Source organism: Borostomias antarcticus (assembly GCF_949987555.1).
Source record: "Borostomias antarcticus genome assembly, chromosome: 5".
Lineage (NCBI taxonomy): Eukaryota > Metazoa > Chordata > Actinopteri > Stomiiformes > Stomiidae > Borostomias > Borostomias antarcticus.
Window position 1 is genome coordinate 13,735,671 of NC_140238.1, and position 22,451 is coordinate 13,758,121.

General features: G+C 46.6%; 1 protein-coding gene across 1 annotated transcript; it reads left to right on the top strand.

Moving 5' to 3' along the window:
* Positions 1 to 3,688: 3,688 nt before the first annotated feature.
* On the top strand, positions 3,689 to 20,988 carry snap23.1 (synaptosome associated protein 23.1). The gene is made up of 8 exons (XM_084439180.1): positions 3,689 to 3,705; positions 10,505 to 10,619; positions 12,246 to 12,287; positions 14,362 to 14,410; positions 14,692 to 14,809; positions 15,040 to 15,189; positions 18,405 to 18,549; positions 18,802 to 20,988. The coding sequence occupies exons 2-8, from the start codon at positions 10,563 to 10,565 to the stop codon at positions 18,862 to 18,864; spliced, it is 624 nt and encodes a 207-aa protein (XP_084295306.1). The 5' UTR covers positions 3,689 to 3,705; positions 10,505 to 10,562; the 3' UTR covers positions 18,865 to 20,988.
* The last annotated feature ends 1,463 nt before the right edge of the window (positions 20,989 to 22,451 follow it).

A 22,451-nucleotide genomic window follows, 5' to 3' on the forward strand; every position in this document is an offset into this window, starting at 1 on the left:
TCAGCACATTCCGGGCCACTTGAATGTCGGCGCCGACCTCATGTCGAGAGGCGGGCTGCATCCTCAGATTGTGTCACATCTTTGGGCACGCTTCGGTCGTGCGAAGGTGGACCTGTTCGCCGCAAGGGAGAATGCTCACTGTCCTCTTTGGTTCTCTCTGAGTCGGACGGACAGCCCCCCGCTGGGAGTGGACGCCTTTGCGCACACCCCTTGGCCGGAGGGCCTGCTCTATGCCTTCCCCCCAGTGGCGATCATTCCTATGCTGTTGACCAGAATACGGTCCGAACGTCGGACAGTGATCCTAGTTGCGCCAGACCGTCCCAGTGCGCGATGGTTCGCGGAACTGATGGCTCTGGTTCAGGTTCGCCCTTGGCTCATTCCGTACAGGCGGGATGCCCTGTCCCAGGCGGGCGGCACGATACAGGCCCCCCCGGTTCTGGGTCAGCGCTTGGTGGCCTGGTTACTGAACGGCGCAGGTTAGCTCGGAGGGGTCTCTCCGCGGCTGTGATCAGCACTATTCAGAGCGCGCGTGCTGGCTCTACTTCTAAGCTGTACGCTGGGAAGTGGGAGTCTTTCGTGCGTTGGTGTGATGGGGAAGATGTAGACCCGGAGACCTGCTCAGTTGAGGCAGTGCTCTCCTACATACAACATCTGTTGGACCTGGGGCTTGCTGCCTCCACCATTAGGGTGTATGCGGCTGCTATTTCAGCATGCCATGAGGGGTTTGCTAGGACTACGGTCTTTGCTCACCCTCTGGTCAGGGGTTTTTGTGACGGGTGTGGTCCGGCTTAGACCACCTGTCAGAGCCTTGGCCCCCCAGTGGGATCTGTCTCTGGTTTTGGACGCACTGTGCAAGGTGCCGTTCGAGCCTTTGGAGCAGGTTGATCTCAGATGGATGTCTATCAAAACGGCATTGCTCCTCGCATTATCCTCGGGTAAGCGAGTGAGTGATCTGTGTGCGCTGTCGACGCAGCCGGGCTGCCTCACCATCACTGGGGACGGCAGTAAGGCCGTTCTGAGGCCCAACCCGGTTTTCCTGCCCAAGGTGGTTAGGCACTCTTATAGTGCTAGGCCTCTGGAGCTGCGCGCCTTTTCTCCTCCTCCGCACTGCTCGGTGGAGGGCGCCCGGTTGCATCTCTTGTGCCCGGTCCGTGCGCTTTCTGTTTACATTAGGCGCACGGCCTCGTTCAGGACCACGCCTCAGCTGCTCGTATGCTACGGTGCGGGCAAGCTGGGCTCCCCCCTTTCCAAGCAGCGCCTCTCTCGCTGGCTTTGTGAGGGCATCTCTGCTGCGTATACCGTGGCAGGTCGCCCTTTGCCTGGCCGGGTGCGCGCGCACTCCACTAGAGGAGTTGCCGCTTCGGTTGCGCTCTTTCAAGGGGTGTGTGTGGAGGATATCTGTGCGGCGGCGTCCTGGGCGTCGCCGTCGCCTTTTATCCGCTTCTATCTACTGGATGTGCCATCTAGCTCCCTGGCAGACTCTGTCCTGAGTGTCGCTGCTAGGGCCACGCCCTGAGATGGCGTGGCTGTGTTGGTCGGTAACTTCCCGGCCAATTTTACTTGCATGTTTATGCAGCTTGACCATTGTTCCGCCCCTGTGCGGGGTGCGCGGCCTTTGGTTTTTGGCTCCTGGTGGACACCAGGGGACCCTTGCGTTCCGTTTGCGGTCCTTTGCCTCGTCCGCCCGTCTTATTGCCTGACCGGCCCTCCGTTGGGGTTCGGGTGGAGGGAGTTGCACTTTACTACTGTGTGGTGCTTGTGTACTCCCTTGCCTCCAGTGGGTTGATGTTTTTATGTCGGCCTGGCCCGCGTACATTGTGGGCATCGCTGGAGCTCCACCTGTTACCAATAGGAGCGCTAGCGCCCCCCTATGGGGCGTAGCTCCACGATGTAGAACGAAGGTTACGTATTGTAACCCCAGTTCTACGAGTGGAGCGGAGCCCCATAGGGTTTTTTCCGGGCCCTGCCTCTAGCTTTCTAGCTCGTCTGACTTAGTGTGGGAGAGCAGATTGCTGGGGTTTAGCCACCTTTATAGTAGGTGGGGGGTCTGTGATTGGTTAGGACGATAAGAGTACATGTTTATCTTCAGATTGGTTGTTGGCATGCCAACATGGGTTACCAATAGGAGCGCTAGCGCCCCCCTATGGGGCTCCGCTCCACTCGTAGAACTGGGGTTACAATACGTAACCTTCGTTTTGCAGACTGCAATTAACTAGCCAAGGCAAGATGACACACACCCTAACCTCTTGATCAAGATGACACGCACCCTAACCTCTTAGATGACACGCACCCTAACCTCTTGGCATTAACACTTGCTCTAACTGGGCGGGCGCTGGGCAACTGCTGTTTAGCTATGTTGTCAGCTCTAGAACACAGAAAAAGAATAAATAATGTAGGATTTCTGGTGAAATACACAGTACATTTTATATCTGGTGAAATACACAGTACATTTTATTTAAAGTAATACAAAAGTAACTGAAAGTAATCCCTTACTTTACTATTAAATTGTGGTAATCGGATTACGTTACTGACTACAATTTTTCACAAGTAACTTGTAACTGTAAGGGATTACTTTTTAAAAGTAACCTTCCCAACCCTGGTCACCACAGCATATTTATGGGTGTCTTGGGTGATTTCAAAAAAAAAAAAAAAGTCTCGACATGAAGGTAGCATAGATTTATGGATGTCTTAAAATCTCAAAGATTGCGCGTAATATGCGCATGGAGCCGCGAGGTAGGCCAGCTAAGCCATCCATGCAGAACATGTGCAACAGCGCCCCCTACTGACAATTTTCAGACCGCTGCTGTGGAGTTTCAAGTCCACCGTTTTTTCAAAACCGTTTGCGGAAGAACGCTGCCAAAAATGACATCACTCGCAACCTTGCAAGTGTGTGGCCAAATCTCTGAAAAAGTGACTTTGAATGGTTTAAAAAGGAGTGTTGCAGTCATGAAAAAGGAAAACTCAAATACAAAACCACGTTTGCAGTAATTTCAGAGATTCGAATTTTATTTTCAAGCTATCAAAACATTGTGCAAGCCTTCAAAATTTATTTTCGGGCTTGCGAAAACGTTTTCAAGCATTCAAACACTGAGTTTCAACTTTTCATTTCAGACCGCTGCTGTGGAGTTTCAAGTCCACCTTTTCAAAACCGTCTGCGGAAGAACGCTGCCAAAATGACATTACTCGCAACCTCGCAAGTCTGTGGCCAAATCTCTGAAAAAGTGACTTTGAATGGTTGAAAAAGGAGTGTTGCAGGTTGCAGCTGTGAAAAGGGAAAACTCAAATACAAAACAACATTTTCAGAGATTCGAATTTTATTTTCAACCTATCAAAACATTGTGCAAGCCTTCAAAACCTATTTTCAGTCTTGCAAAACCGTGTTCAAGCATTCAAACACTGATTTACAACCTTTCACATCGTTTTTTTTCAGTTTCGAATTATGGCATGATTCTAATCCCATACTATATGGCCGCCTCAGTGGTGAAGGATATTATGCTGACCCCTTGTGGCGAAAATAGAACTACGCTGTATAAATGAGGGGAGCTGAGAAGGATACTATTGGTGTAAATGAGTCATAAGACAGGACATGCGCATCAGCGAAAACGTCTGAAGAAGTGCCAAAGTAAAGGAATTCAGCACAGCTACCCGTAAAGAAGGGGGAGTAACAAGACGAAGGCGTTTCAGCTTGGAAGCGTATCTATCTCTGTAAGTATCAATCAGATGACACCTCTCTGCATTCTTTTAACAAACCGGAATGTCATTGATGGAAAGTAGTGTTTAATGCGCCTGGTTTTCAAAAGAGGAACTAGCTGCTAGCTAGCTAGCTCCGTGTGGCAACCGGGGATCCTGTACTTGAGCAACGCAAACAACTTCTACACAGCACAAGACATTTTATTTAGAGAGGCTTGTTAAAATTACCAATTTTTCAAAAGATTTGTTACGGGTAGTCAGTTATGTTTTCAGGACGCCTGGTCCTTGGGTTGTGGTAGCTAACCGGAACTTTGGCTCCAACTTCCTTGAAATAGCTAAACAGTAGCCACTTCAGTAGCATGGTTGGGTGTGGGTCGTCACCAAGTTGCGACTGTTCTACTAGCTAGTACTTTAGGGGGAGTAACCCCGAACACGCCCGGCCACTAGCTATTCAACATCAATGGCAACTTTGCTGTCAGCAAACGGGACAGGAGAGTGTCCAACATTTGCATGAATTCAATGTAGTTAGATAGTTATTGATTAAGCAAGCTGCCGCTGGTGTCGCTTGACATTCATTTATAGTAGGCTATATATCCACAGATGATAGGCCAGTAGGCAGCATCTGTTTTGGTAACTTTGTTTTTTAATCGACTTGGCTAAGTTACAGTATACTGTTATAATTAAATATAAATAATAAATAAAAATCCAACCAACAGTAGGCCTAATATTAGCCTGCTTTAATTTGAATTTCCTTTGTAGAGTTAGTTTGTAGTCTGTTGTGTAGCTTTTGTAATTTGGTGGCCTATGTGGGCCTCCCTCGATACAACATAACATCACTGATAGTCATTCTATGTCCATATCTCATATCTCTATAGCTTTATTAGTATTGGGCTAGTAGCCATCATTAGGGGACTTTGAAGTGTAAATGATCTGAGGAGAGAGAGATGACTTGAGAGAGGGACAGGCCACAGTTAAACGCGAAACCTGAGCTGGACGAACAGGTTTGAGTGGAACAGCAGGAAATGCATTTCCCTGCTGGAGAGGCATGGCTAAGCCAGTAGTTGGGCTGCTGTTGTCAAGTTAAGTTGCGGCACCATGAGTGGGTATGTATCTAAACTGAATATTTATCATCAGGCTTTTAATTGTAGACACGGGTTTGCAGCTGTTTGGTTCACGGTGTTATACAAACCAAAGTCGTAAAAGGTGTGAGGTTACGAATATTGTGCTTTAGTTGGATGTAGGCTTATGTGTTGTTCTATCTATGTCGAGGCCTAGCTCTGTGTGCCAGTAAGCACAGCATTCTCATTCGACTGGCCCAGGCCCAAGACTGTAACCTGGGAAAGTAGCTGTGCACTTTGGTAAAGGCAAAGTCAACAACATTATATTTTCTGAGCTGTCAGCTGACCATTCATTAAACACAGTTTTTCTTTCAGTAAGTCAATACATTTTGGGGACTGTCAGTTGACCATTCACTGACCATCCCCTGGTTTCTTTCAAAGAGACTGTTCCTGGGTCTTTGGAAAGAAAGTTATGGACTAAGTTCAGGGTAATGGCAAAAACAGGAAAAAGTGTATTGAACTCTAAAGGGAAAGAGGAAGAGGATGTGAGGATATTACAAGATGTTTCCTGAGTGTTTTGGACTTGACAGTCATGATTCTGTAGGCCTACATAATTAATAGGCCTGCCTATTTTAAAACTAGACCTTTGATACACATCATTTGTGGTCCTCCGCTTTGTGTTTTCACTACAAGTAGTAGCCTAAATGGTATAGCCTGGCCTATGTTTTGATAAGAGTTATATATTAGGCTATTGCTGTCTTGGACTCATGTTGTCGCTTGCTACAAAGCTGGTCTGTGTCCTTGTAAATTAGTGAAGCCCAGCTGTTATTAGGCTAATCATACAGTGTATGACAAACACTGTCTTTAAGAGCTTGTCAACATTTAAAGAGCATATTGCAGGTTGGAGACCTTAGTGAGTCAATGTGTAGGAAAATGGTGTAGGAATTAGATTTTATTTTTTATTATCTATAATACACTAGAGTGACTTCTGGAGTCGTTTTTGTTACTTGAGTCTAAAAAAAGCACCAAACCAGAAGTGATGTAGCAGAAAGGAATACAGAGTTAGAACAACAAGAAAAACAATGGCTAGCCTTGCGATATCTAGCAATCTAGTAATATCTAATGCTATGTTCACATAATAACAATCAAACAGATGATTTGCGAGTTTTTGCTATATACCAGTCAAGGGTATCTTTGTGGATACTATCGTTAATGTTAGTTTGGTAATAAAATCGCGCAAAAAACAGCCAAGTGGATAATTTTGGGCTTTGATGAACTTGGAACTGTAGGCTAGGCTATTCAAAGTTTATAGGTTCCCAAACAAAACCACTTAAAATCATAACTCAAACAAGAGTAGAAACTTAAAATAATAACATTCTCTATTCAATAATCAAATTCAGTGCAAATGTTCCATTATGTAGTCTTATCTGTTCGTTTTAAGTCCTTCAAAATTGTTTGTTTCTGGTTGCCAGCCAACCCTGCCGATGTAGGCCTACTGTATGTGTGACCAGGATTTATTATGAGTTTATGGGGGAAAAAGATATGCAGTGTTATTCGTCATCGCCTGAAGTTGTATGACATTGCGTGATGAAGAAGAAAAACACAATTGCCACTCACAAAGGAATGCAATTCAAGTCGCTCATCGGAAGATACTGGAAATTGGAAATTATCATTTACCTTTTTCTCCTGTGTCCTATACTGTTGATACTGTGCGGGCCAAATCTGTTTTGATATAGCCTAGCAGGGGCGTTAATGACTGGAGCACCCAGTTTTGTGTCACATGCCGATCTAACTAACGATGAAGACGTTGCCTTAAATTTCGCATGATTTATGATTGTTTTTAATGTTCCTGAAGGCAATATCAGATTATTTTTATGTGCCTGTATGAGACAGGCATATTTCTCATAATTTTGAGAATGCCCAGGCCAACACTGCTTTATGCATGGTAACGCACCCCAAAAGAGATGTTTAAAAACCCCGGAACCACATCTGAGTACCCTAAAGCATTTTATTCCCTTGTCAGACAACTTGGCTCACTGTTAAACAATTTCTGTCCATAATGGCTTGCACGTTTGGACACTTTAGGAGTCAAATGCCATGGAAGCCAGTGCGTGCAGTTCCATCCAAGATCAATAGGGATGTTTTCACACAGTCACAACTAGACATATTTCGAACTACAAGTCAAATTAAAGCTGATACGCAGCGATGAGGTGTCGACAAGTTTAGGAGCAATAAGCGAGAGAATAGGAGGACAACAAGAAAGTTGACATTCCAATGTTCATTTTGTACATTCGTATCGTAAAACATTTGTAAAACATTTTGATGCATTGTAAGCTCGATTTTGATAATTCAACAATCTGGTCAATGAGTTTGTGAATTACAGTCTGAAGATCCAGTGTAGCAAGTTTGGTGTTAATTGATTGAAAAATGTGGGATGAGATATGTTTATTAATTTTTACAGGTTTTGTTTGCTTTTCTTCATAATTGAACATTAACTTCAGCAACTGTGTACTCAGTCAGTTGCCAATCAATCGATTTAGTCATTGTAATCCTCGGCGGGGGTTGGGTAGGGTTGCCAACAGCGATGTCTCCGATTCGTGGAGTTTGCGTTGGATTGTGGGTAACGCAGTTTTCTCTGTATGAAGTGTCGGTTTCAGAGGACAGAATTAAACATTTTTAAAAATTCAATTTCTGAGATAAAATTCTGAAAAAATCACACTACATCTTGGATATGTGGCCAATGTTGTCACTTTTTATGAGGATGATCAGACATTGATTTGGCGAGAATTAATAGGAACTGTACAGAACTGTTAACAGTAAAACTTTTTGATGTGCTGTGGGCTCAATTTTTCATATTTAAAAAATCTGTGAGGATCGTTTGGTAAAGACAGTCTGAAGATGCAGTATATACATTTTGGTGTCAATTGAACAAAAAATGTGGGAGTCTATAGGTTTTACAGTTTATGACGAAATCAGAGTGATGGACTTCAAAATTCCTGCAAGGTCAGAGCATATGAAAGTTTTGTCTCACTTGGGACTACATTGACATGGTGGTTTTACAGTGATAGCACCTATGGCTGATTTGTTATGATTTTTTAAAGTTTTAAACTTAAGACTGTTGCTGTAGCGCCACCTTCAGGTTTATTGACCTACAATGCAGGTTGAGGACTTTGGGTATAGTACTGGAGCTATGTGCAAATTTTGGTGATTTTTTGTCCATGGGAAGTTAGATTTCAGTGGAAGATGGAGGATAATAATAATAATAATATAGGCAAATACAATAGGGTTCCGGCAGCTACGCTGCCTGGCCCCTAACTACAGTTTGTCCCTGTTAGTGTTGCACTTGGACCAAAATAGGTGCCGTTACTCAGCGCTACTGTTTATATTCAGGTGCAGGGGCTCCACAATACCTTTGAGCTGATATTCTGTGAGAGGTGCGGGAGCACAAGCACTAGAGCATCTGAGCCGATGTGACCCCTATGACGTGCCATGACAGGACAGCTGGCATCAAATCAATCAATCAAAACCTTATTTCTATGGCGCATAATACACGGAGGTAGCACAATGCGCTTTACAGAGAACAAGGGAGGTGGGCATAGGTCCCATCCCTACATATTCCAGAGGGAAGCAAAAAAAACAGTATCACCCAGGGGCCAGAAAAGTGAGCTGTAAAAATTCTTCCCTGACCCCTCTCAATGAGGCGATCGAGCAAGCTCCTGGAGTATGTTTGTCTAACGGCTAAGAACATTTATAAAGCAATAAATTACATTAAATTACATTTTCATTTCAAAGTAAAAAGGGCTAAAAAACATAATAGGAGAGACATGGCAAACACTGGTGTATGTCTGTGTGTGCGTGAGTGTGAATGTGCCTGGGCCCAGATAGAGGCAGGGGTTGGGGTAGAATGGGGGGAGGAAAAGGATATGGACCCGGGTTAGGGTGAGGGGAAGGGGATCTGACCCCAGGACTGGTGTATGTCTGTGTGTGCCTGGAGCCAGGTAGAGGCAGGGGTCGGGGGTAGGGTGGGGGTAGGAAAAGGATACAGGCGCGGGTTAGGGTGAGGGGAAAGGGGACTGGGTCCAGGCCTAAAGCCGGAAGTGGACTGGTGTATGTCTGTGTGTACGTGTGTGTGTGTGTGTGTGTTAACTAAATGCTACGACATCCACAGCAGACAAGCATCAAAAGTTTAACTTTATCACGTGTTGTAGGCTAGCTGCTAGTGTGTTCAGTGTTGTCACTACTAGACCCCTGACCATCACTTCCACTATGGCAGACTCCACTCTTTTGTCAGTAGTTCCTCTGTTAGCCTCACTGGAGCTCGTTCTAATGCAGGTGCCTGGAATGTAGGAATTTGGGGCTGGGAAATGGGAATGACAGGCAAAGGCAGACATCCGAGTTATAGAAACAAGGCGAAAAATCCACTTTAGCCTGATCCTTGTTTGCAATACCAGTTCTAGCCAAGTTAGCCATTGTTAGCAATGCTAGTTGATAGCAACGCTCTATGCACTATTTTGCACATCACACATCGTAGCATTAGGTCCATAAAAGGTGGAGAGTACTGTGTGTACAACTGATTTAATGAGACACAAATAAGACAGAAGTGCTCATGAACAGTATTACTACAGCTATAACTTTGGCGCAGGAGCAGCTATCTTGATTTTCAGGTCGAGTTGTGGTCTGGTCAGGTTGGGGCTAAGTGAGGTTCCCCTGAGTTTCCAAGGTGGAAATCTCAGTTCAGTAGGCATTCCAAATTACATTTCTGTCAGGGAACTGGAAGTTGAACGCACCATTACGTAATCTGAACGCACCATTACGTAATTTGTAAATTTGTAACTTGTAAATTGAGTATTGGAGTTTCTGTAAGTGAGCATAATCTTGGAGGCGGCAGCAACATTTCACTGACTTTACAATGTACATTACATGTGACAAATAAAAGGACTCTTGAATCTTAAACCCTCCTGACCAGGAACTGCTGCGGGCTAGCAAAAATGCTGCTCCTTTGTCCTTTGTCTCTTAGTTTCCTTGCATATTCTGGACAATATTGGTACAGAAAAATAATTTGTTTTAGTTTTGCATCTTCTTTTTTTCACCCTGTTCTTTTTCTATGGCCTGACTGTTCTGTCCACAGTGTTCCAAGATTCTATAATGTCACCTAGAGCTGTTCCATGTTTTTCTATGTCAGCTAACTTAAGAGCTGTTCCCTGGTGTTCTTTCACATAGAGCTGTTCCCAGTCTTCTATAGTGTTCTCTCACATAGAACTGTTCCCCGTGTTCTAGTGTTCTCTCATATAGAGCTGTTCCCAGTGTTCTATAGTGCTCTCTCAGAGCTGTACCCAGTGTTCTATAGTGTTCTCTCGCATAGAGCTGTACCCAGTGTTTTATAGTGTTCTCTCACACAGAGCTGTACCCAGTGTTCTATAGTGTTCTCTCGCATAGAGCTGTACCCAGTGTTTTATAGTGTTCTCTCACACAGAGCTGTACCCAGTGTTCTATAGTGTTCTCTCACATAGAGCTGTACCCAGTGTTCTGGTCACCTTATGATGTCACCTTATCTCACATCTGTGTGATCTTGACATAGACTGTACAAACATCATCGACCTGTCCAAAGCTGCCTGTGTTTAATCTAATATCTTTTTAAAGGCTACTGTAAGACCTCAGTCATGACATTTCTCTCAGTCAAGTTCACCGCTCACTGTCTGTCTGTCTGTGTGTTGTGTTGTGTGTTGACCCTTGACCTCTGAACCTCCTTCCCCCAGGCCTCAGAGAGTAGAACTCGGTCTGACCGGAGGAGCCTCCGACCTGGACAGCAGCAATATGGCTGAAATGTCAGTGGAAGACATCACCTTGCAAGCCAACAAAGTGACTGATGAGGTAGGCTACAGCTTCCATCGGGGATGTCTGGGACGAAGGTGCAGCGAGACTGGTCTGTTACTCGGTCAGTCCGCCGCCTGCCCTTGTCGGGTTGAGACGGAGATCCACCGACTGACTGCTTCCACTCAGCAATTCCCCATGAGGCAAAAAGATCAACTATCATGTGTTGTTGTAGTAGCTAGCGTGTACCCAGCATCATCAGGGTTCAGAGTAGCGCAGATCACGGTTCGGAGTCGGTACACTTGACTTTCTCAGGTTTCTGGGCCAAACTGATATTGTGTGTGCCTCTAACATTTTTATTCTGAACCTCTTTGCTTGCCCTACCTGTTTTAATCTCTCCATCTCTTTCTCTCTCTCACTGCTGCCTGGTTGACCGACACCTGTCTGTGTGTTGGGTTTGGGACTGCATAGAAGGGGGAGTGAATAGGAGTCATTCTGTCTGTGCTTCTTATGGCGTGTGGCGATGATGGGTAAACAATCCTGACTGTAACACCAGCCTGGACGAGCACGCATACCTGGCATCAAGCACCTGTCTCCCACTCTGTTTCTCCATTCCCCTCCCCCTTTCACCTCTCTGTCTGGTCTGACACTTCAACAATAACACCAGACGTGCACACTCTATTAGTCAAACACTCATTAGAGATTTTCCAGTCATGCCCACTCCTTCTCTCCCTCCCTTCCTTCCCTTCTTCCCTCCGTCTTTCCCTCCCTCTCACCTTCCCTCCCTCTCTCCTTCCCTCCCTCTCTCCTTCCTTCCTTCCCTCCCTCTCTCCTTCCTTCCCTCCCTCTCTCCTTCCTTCCATCCCTCTCCTTCCTTCCTTCCTTCCTTCCCTTTGTCCTCCCTTCCCTCCTCTCTCTCCCTCCCTCAATCTCTCCTTCCTTCCTTCTTTCCTTCCCTCCCTCCCTCCATTTCCCTCCTTCCTCCCTCCATCTCTTCTTCCTTGCCTCCCTGTCGTCTTCCCTCCCCTTCCCTCTCTACCTCCTTCTCTCCTTCCTCCCCTCGCCTCTGCACTCATCTGTGTCCTCGCCCTCCCCCAGCCCAGTTGCATGTTATTAATAGCGGCTGCCTCTCACCTGAACCGACCGCATTCCTTCCTGCTTGCCGTCAGCCGTAGCACCTTGTTTCTGTGTACCTTAGTGGTGAGGAAGACTCTGAGTCACATGACTGCTCCTGATTGTGTTAGCCCATCTGAGTCACATGATCAGAAGACGACGAGGTGGAGTGTGACCAGATCTGAGCAGGGCCACCCAGAGAGACAGAAGGACACCATGTGACACTAGTCCCAACTCACCTGACTGGTTTAAAACTAGGACACCTTGTGCTTGAGGATATGGAACACACAGAGGCTTATATAGTGCCAAAAGGATACGGAAATATAGCAGGCCTTCCCAACACAAACTCCCACCTCGCCCCTCTGTCATGTTTTAGCGTGTGTGCACATGTGTGTATGTGTGTGTGAGACCTTGTGTCTGGTAGCTGTCGTGTTGTACATGTACAGACTAGGGGAGAGGAGTGCTGACTTGCGTTCCTTGTTACATATTGCATGTGTATATGTACATATATACTATATACACACACACAAATCTATGTAATGATGATGACTGTGTGGTTCTTCCTGCCCCCAGTCTCTGGAGGCCACCAGGCGGATGCTGCAGATGTCCGAGGAGGTGAGCTCTTCATTGTCACCACTCACTCAGGCTGTGTTCAGAGCTCTGGCTCCACCCAGCTGACACAGAGGACACACACTATGACATCAGCGCTTTGGAGACGCCTCAAGCGTTCCGCTGACGTGGCTTCTGAACGGAAAACAAATGCCGCCGGGTTTTTCTGCCCATCAATCCAAGTTCTCTTTTAGCGAGCGCAAGTTGACCACGGCAACGAAAAATATTCAGTGCTTTTAACCGGTATTGCGTCACAGGCGGCAGCAATTATTTTTTTCTAGAAATATAAAGTTCGAGGCGTCTCCAAAAACGAGCGTGTCAATTTTTTTACTTCTTTAAAAACTAGAAAAAACGCGTAGCGGCTAAATGCCTCCGCCCAACAATGCAAGTTGCAGTTAAAATTCAGTTGACCTTTGACATTTGAATACCAAAATTTAATCTAATTAAGTCCAACTGGACATTTTGGCCAAATACACTATATTGCCAAAAGTATTCGCTCATCTGCCTTTACACGCATATGAACTTAAGTGGCATCCCATTCTTAATCCATAGGGTTTAATATGACGTCGGCCCACCCTTTGTAGCTATAACAGCTTCAGCTCTTCTGGGAAGGCTTTCCACAAGGTTTAGGAGTGTGTTTATGGGAACTTTTGACCATTCTTCCAGAAGCGCATTTGTGAGGTCAGACACTGATATTGGACAAGAAGGCCTGGCTCGCAGTCTCCACTCTAATTCATCCCTCGGGTTGAGGTCAGGACTCTGTGCAGGCCAGTCAAGTTCTTCCACACCAAACTCGCTCATCCATGTCTTTATGGACCTTGCTTTGTGCACTGGTGCGCAGCCATGTTGGAACAGGAAGGGGCCATCCCCAAACTGTTCCCACAAAGTTGGAAGCATGGAATTGTCCAGAAACACTTGGTATGCTGAAGCATTCAGTTTCTTTCACAGGAACTAAGGGGCCAAGCCCAGCTCCTGAAAAACAACCCCACACCATAATCACCCCTCCACCAAACTTCGCACTTGGCACAATGCAGTCAGACAACTACCGTTCTCCTGGCAACCGCCAAACTCAGACTCGTCCATCAGATTGCCAGATGGAGAAGCGTGACTCGTCACTCCAGAGAACACGTCTCCACTGCTCTAGAGTCCAGAGGCGGCGTGCTTTACACCACTGTATCCAACGCTTTGCATTGCACTTGATGTATGTCTTGGATGCAGCTGCTCGGCCATGGAAACCCATTCCATGAAGCTCTCTAAGCACTGTTCTTGAGCTAATCTGAAGTCCATATGAAGTTTGGAGGTCTGTAGCGATTGACTCTGCAGAAGGTTGGCGACCTCTGCGCACTATGCGCCTCAGCATCCGCTGACCCCGCTCTGTCATCTGTTGGATGGGTGAGTGAATACTTTTGGCAATATAGTATGTACAAATTCTGTCAAGCCGTTCTTGAGATATCGTGTTCAACAGGCCAAAAACACCTTTTGTGAGGTCAGTGACCCTTGAACTTTGACCCCCACAATGTAATCAGTTCATCCTTGAGTCCAACTGGATATTTTACCCAAATATGAACAAATTCCGTTAAGCCTTTCTTGCGATATTGTGTTCATCAGGCCAAAAACACATTTTGTGAGGTCACAATGACCTTGAACTTTGACCTTTGACCACCAAAATCTAATCAGTTCATCATTCAGTCCAACTGGACATTTTGGCCAAATATGAACACATTCTGTTAAGCCATTCCTGAGATTGTGTTCACTAGGCCAAAAACACCTTTTGTGAGGTCACAGTGACCCTTGACCTTTGACCCCCACGATCTAAGCAGTTCATCCTTGAGTGCCAGTGAACATTTGTACCAAAGGGGAAGAAATTCCGTCAATGCGTTCCCGAGATATTGCATTAACAAACATCATCGTACAGACGTACGGAAACCCGAAACCATATCGCCTGGCGGAGGCATAAAAAAAAAAAAAAACATTGGCAGAAATGATGTGCGTTCACTTTCATTGCGTATCCTACTGTGTCCTGCTGGCTGCCGTAGGCGTGTTCTGGCGCTGAACGTTGTGCGTCTCCTCTCTTCCTCAGACCAAACAGACGGGGATCAACACATTGGTGATGCTGGACCAGCAGGGGGGTGAGTCCTCTGGCCGCTGGGGAGGATACAGTATACAGTTCTGCTGAGATCCAAACCCCACTGTACTCCCACAGTCCCACTGCACAAGCACTCCTCGTCCGACCTCTGCTCACTCTCTCTCTCTCTCTCTCTGCTCCTTCTTTCCCTCTCTCTCTCTCTCTCTCTCTCTCTCTCTCTCTCTCTCACCATCGATCTTGGCGGTGAGTTTGCCAACGCGCGTGTTTGTGTGTTTCTTTGTGACCGGTGTGTGCGAACCATGCTGTCTCCCTGATGTGTCTCAGAGCAACTGAAAAACGTGGAGGAGGGTCTGGATCAGATCAACCAGGACATGAAAGTGGCCGAGAAGAACCTGACAAACCTCTCCAAGTGCTGCGGGCTCTGCGTCTGCCCGTGCGACAGGTGACCTAGCCACACACCTGCCACTCCCACACTCTCCCCCAAGACGCTAGGAGACAAACATTGCGTAATGCCTTTTCTGTGCGCCTTCCTTGATCGAGAAATGACGCAGAGAAATGCCATCATGTTGGCAAGAACTGCGATCGGTTACTGTGTCAAATTGCCGATCTGATGATGATCATCTTATTTTGTGTGTACCTGTCTGTGTGTCTGTGTGTGTGTCTCTCTCCCAGAGTGACATCCATTGAGACTGACTCGCGGTACAAGCGTACCTGGGGGATAGGAAATGATGCAAGCACAGGAAGCGGGGGGCCGATCTCCAGGCAGCCCTCGGGGGTCCGTAACGGCCAAGCCCCCCAGCAGTCTGGACCCTACATCAAGAGGTGGGGGTTCACACATAATAGGAACTTGTCGCGACAATGCAGGGTGTGTGTGTACTCTTTTCACATAAATATAGTGCAAACGGTACAGGACAGTGAAAACAACAACGACAACAAATCAGTGCAATGGATGGTAACAAGAATAAGGTGCAAGTGCAAAGTTCAGTCCAATGGAGGTTTCAGTCCTGTGTAGATATCACTTGGGGGAAAGGGGGGGGGGGGTGCCTGAGTCGTTCACCAGCCTGGCGGCTGATGGGAGAAAAACAGTCTGTGCCGGGACTTCACATCCTTCGGCAACCGCAACCTTCTCCCAGAAGGAAGCGGGTGAAAAGGCTGTGGCCAGGGTGGGAGGGGTCGGCCATGATATTCCTTGCCCTCCTCAGCGCCCTGGTATCGTGCAGGGACTTCAGGGAGGGCAAGGGACAGCCGATCACCCTCTCTGCTGAGCGAATCTCCCGCTGCAGCTTGGCCTGGTCCTTGGCCGCTGCAGCGGGGAACCAGGTGATGATGGAGTGGGTGAGGATGGACTCAATGATGGCGGTGTAGAATTGGGACAACATGGTCCTCGGCAGCCTGAATTTCTTCAGCTGCCGGAGGAAAAACATCCTCTTTTGGGCCTTCTTCAAGAGGGCCTCGGTGTTCAGATCCCACTTCAAGTCCCGACTGACGGTCATGCCTAGAAAGCGGTGTGATGGGAGGGTGCAGGGCTGCATTCCTCCTGAAGTCCACTACCATCTCCACTGTCTTCTGAGCATTGAGCTCCAGGTTGTTGCAGTTGCACCAGCTCCGCAGCCGCTCAATCTCCCTCCTGTATGCAGACTCGTCCCCCCTTCCATCAGGCCCACCAGGGTGGTGTCATCTGCAAACTTCAGGAGCTTGACTGACGGGTGGAGGGAGACGCAGCTGTTGGTGTACAGGGAGAAGAGTAGGGGAGACAGAACACAGCCCTGCGGGGAGCCCGTGCTGGTGGACCTGGAGCTGGATATGCACTTCCCCGCTGAGACCTGTTGGTCAGGAAGTCCGTAATCCACCTGCAGGTGGGCTCCGGCACCTGCAGTAGGGAAAGCTGGAGCTCCAGGGTGTGTGGTGTGTTGAAGGCCGAATTGAAGTCCACAAACAGGATCCTGGCGTAGTTGCCTGCAGAATCCAGATGTTCCAGCACGTAGTGCAGAGCCATGTTCACCGCGTTGTTTGTGGATCTTTTGGCTCTGTAGGCGAACTTCAGGGGTCCAGCACAGGATCTGTAATGGACTTCAGGTGGGCCAGGACAAGGTGCTCCAGGACCTTCATGACAACAGAGGTCAGGGCGACGGGTCTGTAGTCATTTAGGCCTGTGACCTTGGCCTTCCCTAGCTGGAGGGAGGGAGGGGAGGGATGGGGGGAAGGGGTAGCAGGGGGGTCAATGGCCCTGCCGCGGGGTGAAGGGGTAGTGGTTGTGGTCCGGGGGGGTGGAGGAAGGGGGCCGGAGGGAACTCCTTCTCGAACCTGCAGTAGAACTCATTGGCGAGGGGGAGGCTGTCAGACCTCTGTGGGGACTTCGGTTTGGAGTTGGTGATTTTCTTGAGGCCTTTCCATACGGAGGAGGGATTTCCCTCAGAGAGCTGCTGCTGCAGTTTCTCCGAGAAGCGATGTTTCGCCTCCTTCACCATTTTGGTGAACCTGCATTTGGCCTGCTTGAACCGGTCACTGTCCCCACTGCGCCTGGCTGCCTCCTTCTCTGACCTAAGCTGCCTGAGTTGGGCTGAAAACCAGGGCTTGTCGTCGTTGTAGATCTTCCTGGAACGGAGGGGGACACACATCTCCTCGCAGAAGGTGATGAATGATGACACAGTATCTGTGTATTCATCCAGGTTGTTTCCAGCCTCTGGCCCCGCCCACTCGATGAAGTCCTTGTCACGGCCTGCCTTCTCCAACCAGGTGCAGAGTCGCTTGCATGCCTCACTGGACCACACTCTGTAGTGACTCACTACAGGTTTGGAGAGTTTTAATCTCTGCCTGTAGCGAGGGATCAGATGGATGAGATCATGGTCACTGTTGCCCAGCGCGGCACGGGGGACAGAGTGGTAGACCTGCCGGATTGTGCAGTAGCAGTGGTCCAGAGTGTTAATTCCCCGGGTGGGGCATGTGACTTGCTGCCTGTATTTGGGGAGCGCCCGGCTAAGGTTGGCCTTGTTAAAATCACCCAAGACTACAGCAAGACTGTCCGGGTGTTGGCGTTCCACACTCATGAACTGCTTGGCCAGTGTGTCTACTGCTGCGGTGACGTCAGCATCAGGTGGGATGTAAACACACACGAGAATGAATGAGCTTAACTCGCGGGGGGAATAGAATGGACGACAGAGAATGAAAAGGGATTCTATTGCAGTGGAACAGTGCTGATGTATCACTGTCACATCGGAACTCCAGCGGTCGTTCACAAAGAACAACAACCCACCGCCCCGCGTCTTGTTTACTGACCCGGAGTCCCTGTCAGCCCGGAACATGGAGAAGCCATCCAGCTCCACAGCCCCGTCAGGAACGGATGGCGACAGATGGGTCTCCACGAACGCGAAGACAGCTGAGGAGTAAAAGTCATTGCTCCTTTAAACGAGGGACCGGAGTTCATCCATTTTAATTGGAAAGAGAGTTCAGGGAAAATCACCGGTAATAGTGGTGGCGTTCCCCTCCGGCGTAGGCGAACCAGGGAGCCGGCTCTCCTGCCCCGCTGCCTTCTGGTCCGCTGCCTTCTTTGCCGCACAGGCCAAAAACGCGATTCCCTTCACGAGTATATCCAGTAGATCCGTGGAACAGGTGAGTAGTTCGGGATAAATGTCCGGTGGGGTAGAAGCTCTTTTGTGTAAGAAATCAGGCAGGACACAGAAACGGTACAAAACAATCAAAACACAACACATAGCAACGCCATAGCGGCCATGGTGGGCTCCATCTTGGAAGGCTGATCTGAGCAGTGCTTGTCACACACTGGCTTTTAGCCAACGTTTCAAAAAGATCAATGTTTGTTTGACTTGGCCATAAACTTTTTGTTTTGGTAAGAAATCTGTATTCCTCTCTCTCCCCGTCTCTCTCTCCCACTTTCTCTCTCCCTCTGTCTTGTCCCTTCTGTCTCTCCGTCTCCCTCTCCCACTTTCTGTCTCTTTCTCTCCCTCTCCCACTTTGTATCTCTCTCTTTCTCCCACTTTGTATCTCTCTCTCTCTCTCTCTCTCTCTCTCCATCTCTCCAGGATAACCAACGATGCGCGTGAGGACGAGATGGAGGAGAACATTGACCAGGTGGGCAGCATTATTGGCAACCTGAAGAACATGGCCATGGAAATGGGCACCGAGTTAGACCAGCAGAACAAATCGATCGACCGCATCACGGAGAAGGTGGGTCCTCCTCATTGTGCTCTTCATCATCATCATCATCATCAACAGTAGTAGTGGAGATTAACCTACAGGCCTATACACCAGGACAGTGAATATGTCACTTCTGCAGGATTCAGATTCAGAACTTAAAGACAAAAATCACATGACACAAATCTTTAAAATAATGCAATAGTACCAAATCAATCCGTCTGTTGATTTGGTCCTCTGGCTCACATGTGAACACCTTTCCCTGTGTCTCTGTGTCTCTACCAGGCGGATATGAACAAGGCCCGCATCGATGAGGCCAACCAGAGAGCCAACAAGCTCATCAAGTAGTGAGAGGGCCTGTCCATACTACCTCCAACTACTCCAACAGCCAAAACCTCTCTCCCTTTGCCTGCATAAACACACACGTGTGCGCACACACACACACACACACATGCTCCTTGAAATCAAAACCAATCCAACCAGGAAGTTTACCTTATCACCAGCACCAGCCCGAGTCTGGTTGTGCCATATACCACAGTGAAACACACACACACACAGAAGAGCAAGTTGCAGCAGAGGCATTTTAAGAAGGAAGTGTGAGTGCATCTCTTCTGCAACTATCTGAGGCTTATCAGATCTCTACTGTAGCAGCAGGAGTCCTGCATATCTCTCTCTCTCTCTTGCTCTCTTTTTGGTTGTCTCGGTCTCTCTTCCTCTCTCCCTTTCTTTCACCCCCTCCCACTCTCTCTCTCTCTCTCTCTCTCTCTCTGCATATATATATATATATATATATCTTCCTCTTCTCTGTTATGTTGTGGCTGGTTTATGCAGCGATCACATCTCCAGATATACTGTTTCATCGCTCATATTTCTATATCCCCCCCTGGTGGTTCTTTTCTGACATGACCAGGTCTGTCTTGGGTTGCCTGCCTTTTATAATGAAACCGAACCAGGCATTCACATTATGAAATCTGGTTCCTCTTGTAATTATTGTATCCAGTTGTATTTCATACAAATATGTTTTGTAGATGATGTGCTTATTTAATTATTCTTATTAGCAAAAATGGCTTGTGAATAAAGTTAGCTTTTTTAACACTTTCCCATGTCATTTATCTCATGTTCAAATGGAAGGCAGATGTAAACTGTCAACAGCTGTGTTTTGGACTGACCTTTGACAAGGCATGTACTTGTCAAACGAGCTGGGCCTCTTAGCACCTACTCCTAGAATTATTGCAATTTGAATATTATTGAAATGGTGTTGTGCCTAAATGTGGGTCTATTTGGGTGTTAGGACACTTATTCTGTCCACCAAGAATGAGATAAAGATGTTTGTCATCATGATTTATGAGAGACCCGTTTCTTTAGATCTTTAGCATTGTTGGAGAAACCAGAGGAGTACCGTGGTTAGTTTTTCCAGTGCCACCAAGCGATACATGCTGTACTGCCATGTACTGTTGCTTCACAAGGTCTCTGAATATGTCGGTGTCTATGAATCTGTCCCTCTGGCTGTGGGGAGTGTATCACAGCTGAATCTATCTAGTCTACCTGGTCTGTTTAAGAGTCAGCTCATCGGTCAGAAAAAGCTGGCTTCACATGCAACAGCCAAGACAGTTTTAGAATATTTGTTCTAGAATGTCTATTTGTACTACAACTGGAGTCATGGAGATTCATCTTATCAAATATATAGAACAGCAGCTTGAGATATATTGATATATATATTGATATATAACTATTCAACTGAGAAAGTGGTTTTCCAAAAAACCTTCCATTCTAAAAGTGTGTAAACTGTCTTCGCTGTTGTATATGAACCCAGCTTTAGGGGGTTTGCACACAGGACCTGAACCTTACCAACTGACCTGAGAGAGCAGTGACCTGACTGCCTGACTAGAGAATGAGTGTTGTGTTGTAACAGCCTTGCTCCAGACAGACAGCTCTGCCATTGTAGAGTCCACTCAATGGACTAAGCCACCGGTATTGAGCTGACGGTCACTCAAGTGACTTACTCAAATGAGAGAAAATATCACACAGGATTTATCTTGCTGTATGTTTTTTTGCATTAGAAACATGACATGTAAAATGGTATTCTCAGCTGATACTTCAGGTATATTCTGTCAGCTACAGAGCACATGGAGATGGTTATTCAAAGGCATTGGAATGCTCTTAGTGATGAAATTCAGCATGTTATCTGTTAATTATGATTTAATCTGGGTAGCCTAGAGCTACTTCTCTTAGCTCCAGAGGCTGTTGGTCAGCCACTGTGTAAGTACAGCAACTGTCTTGTTCTTAAGATGTTGACAAAAGCAGCTTGTTGTGTCTGAAACCTGTTCCACTCGTTTGGCAGACGACTGGTTTAACAGTAAAAGTGCCTTGTTTTTCATTCTTCCTTTTCAAATTTAATTATATTTGTATATTTCAATAAATCTCCTGTGGAACATCATTTGATTTGAATTCTTCATGACGAATAAGAATATAAGAATAAACACGAGAAAAAAACAAAACGATAGTTTTATGCATTTATTTTCAAGTTTCTCTTAAAATGTATGTGACATTTGCTGTCGACATTTTGGATTTTCTTTTACATAGCTAGAGAGTAGAAAATGCTACTAAAAACCACTGAACAGAAGGGACTGGAAGAGAAGGGTGAACAAGGTGAGTTGGGCTTGTAGGAAAAAGAGGGGTAGTTTAGCATTTTGGATCTTGAGTTCCTATTTCAGATGGCAAGACTATGAAACTGAATTGTGCCTATTGACACTCAGGCAGATATTGGTAAATGAGTGGTATTACGACCATTAGATTAGAACATCATTGACTGCAGTGAATGGCTTAAGTCGTTGACCGGTGCTTCTTGTCATCCACCGTAGCCTCATGAAGGTGAAGTCATAGGTCATGTCGTGGTCTGTAAGGATAGAGCCCCCGGAAAAAGGCGTCTATTGAACGTGTCAGCAATAATCCAACACCAGGATCAGACGGCTGGTGCTGTTACACCTGCTAAGATGCCAATAAATATAAACGGTTCTACACTGTCAGAAATGTATGATTATACTGTATCTATAGACAGAAATGTAGTCGTGCATACTGTACATGGAGGTACATACTGTAACTAAAGTAACTGATGAAGGGCTCCACTTTATGGCTTAAAGACTGAGGGTTGATTTTAAATTAAAACTGTGTTCTCTGGTTGTCCCCCTATTATACCACCACCATCACCACCACGACACACCCCTTTCATTCCGCACTGTCTTCTTACATTCATTTTGACACATTCTTCCATAATTATTAGGGTTATGTTCTCACTGTGTGGGTTGGAAACGTGCTGTAGTCTAGATTCATCCCACCCACAGGTTTGTCCTGGACTCCATTATTTGAGTGATAACTAAACGGTGATCTACAATGCATCACTACATGCATGTAACTGCAGCCTCGCTAATGAACAAACAAGGCAGGTGGAGTTGGTCTAGGTGTGAAAGTGTAAAGTATGTCTCCATAGCACCATTTCTAAACAAAAACAAAACATAATTCATGCATTTGTATATGAATACATACATAATTGGGGATTCAATACAGAATGTGCTACTTCAAGTTCATAGAGACACATAAAGCCACAGTTGTTTAACAATATAGAAAATATGTTTGAAAGTAATTTAATCTAATTTAATGGGGTGATGACATGACTAATTGTTATGTTGAGTTATTCTTTACTGGGGGGTTACTTAATAGAGACCTACCCTGGAGAATGAGGCCAGACCTGGTGGTAGGGTGTAAGGTTACCCGGGGGACCACCTCAGCCCCCTGTCACGTTATAGTAACATGACCATCACAGTGCATACCTGTACATCAGAGAGCTTCCATACATGTAGTAGTACTTGCTGTGTGTGTACTGTACAGCACTGTACAATCATTCACCCTCTTTCAGTGGCACAACCAAGTTTCCACAG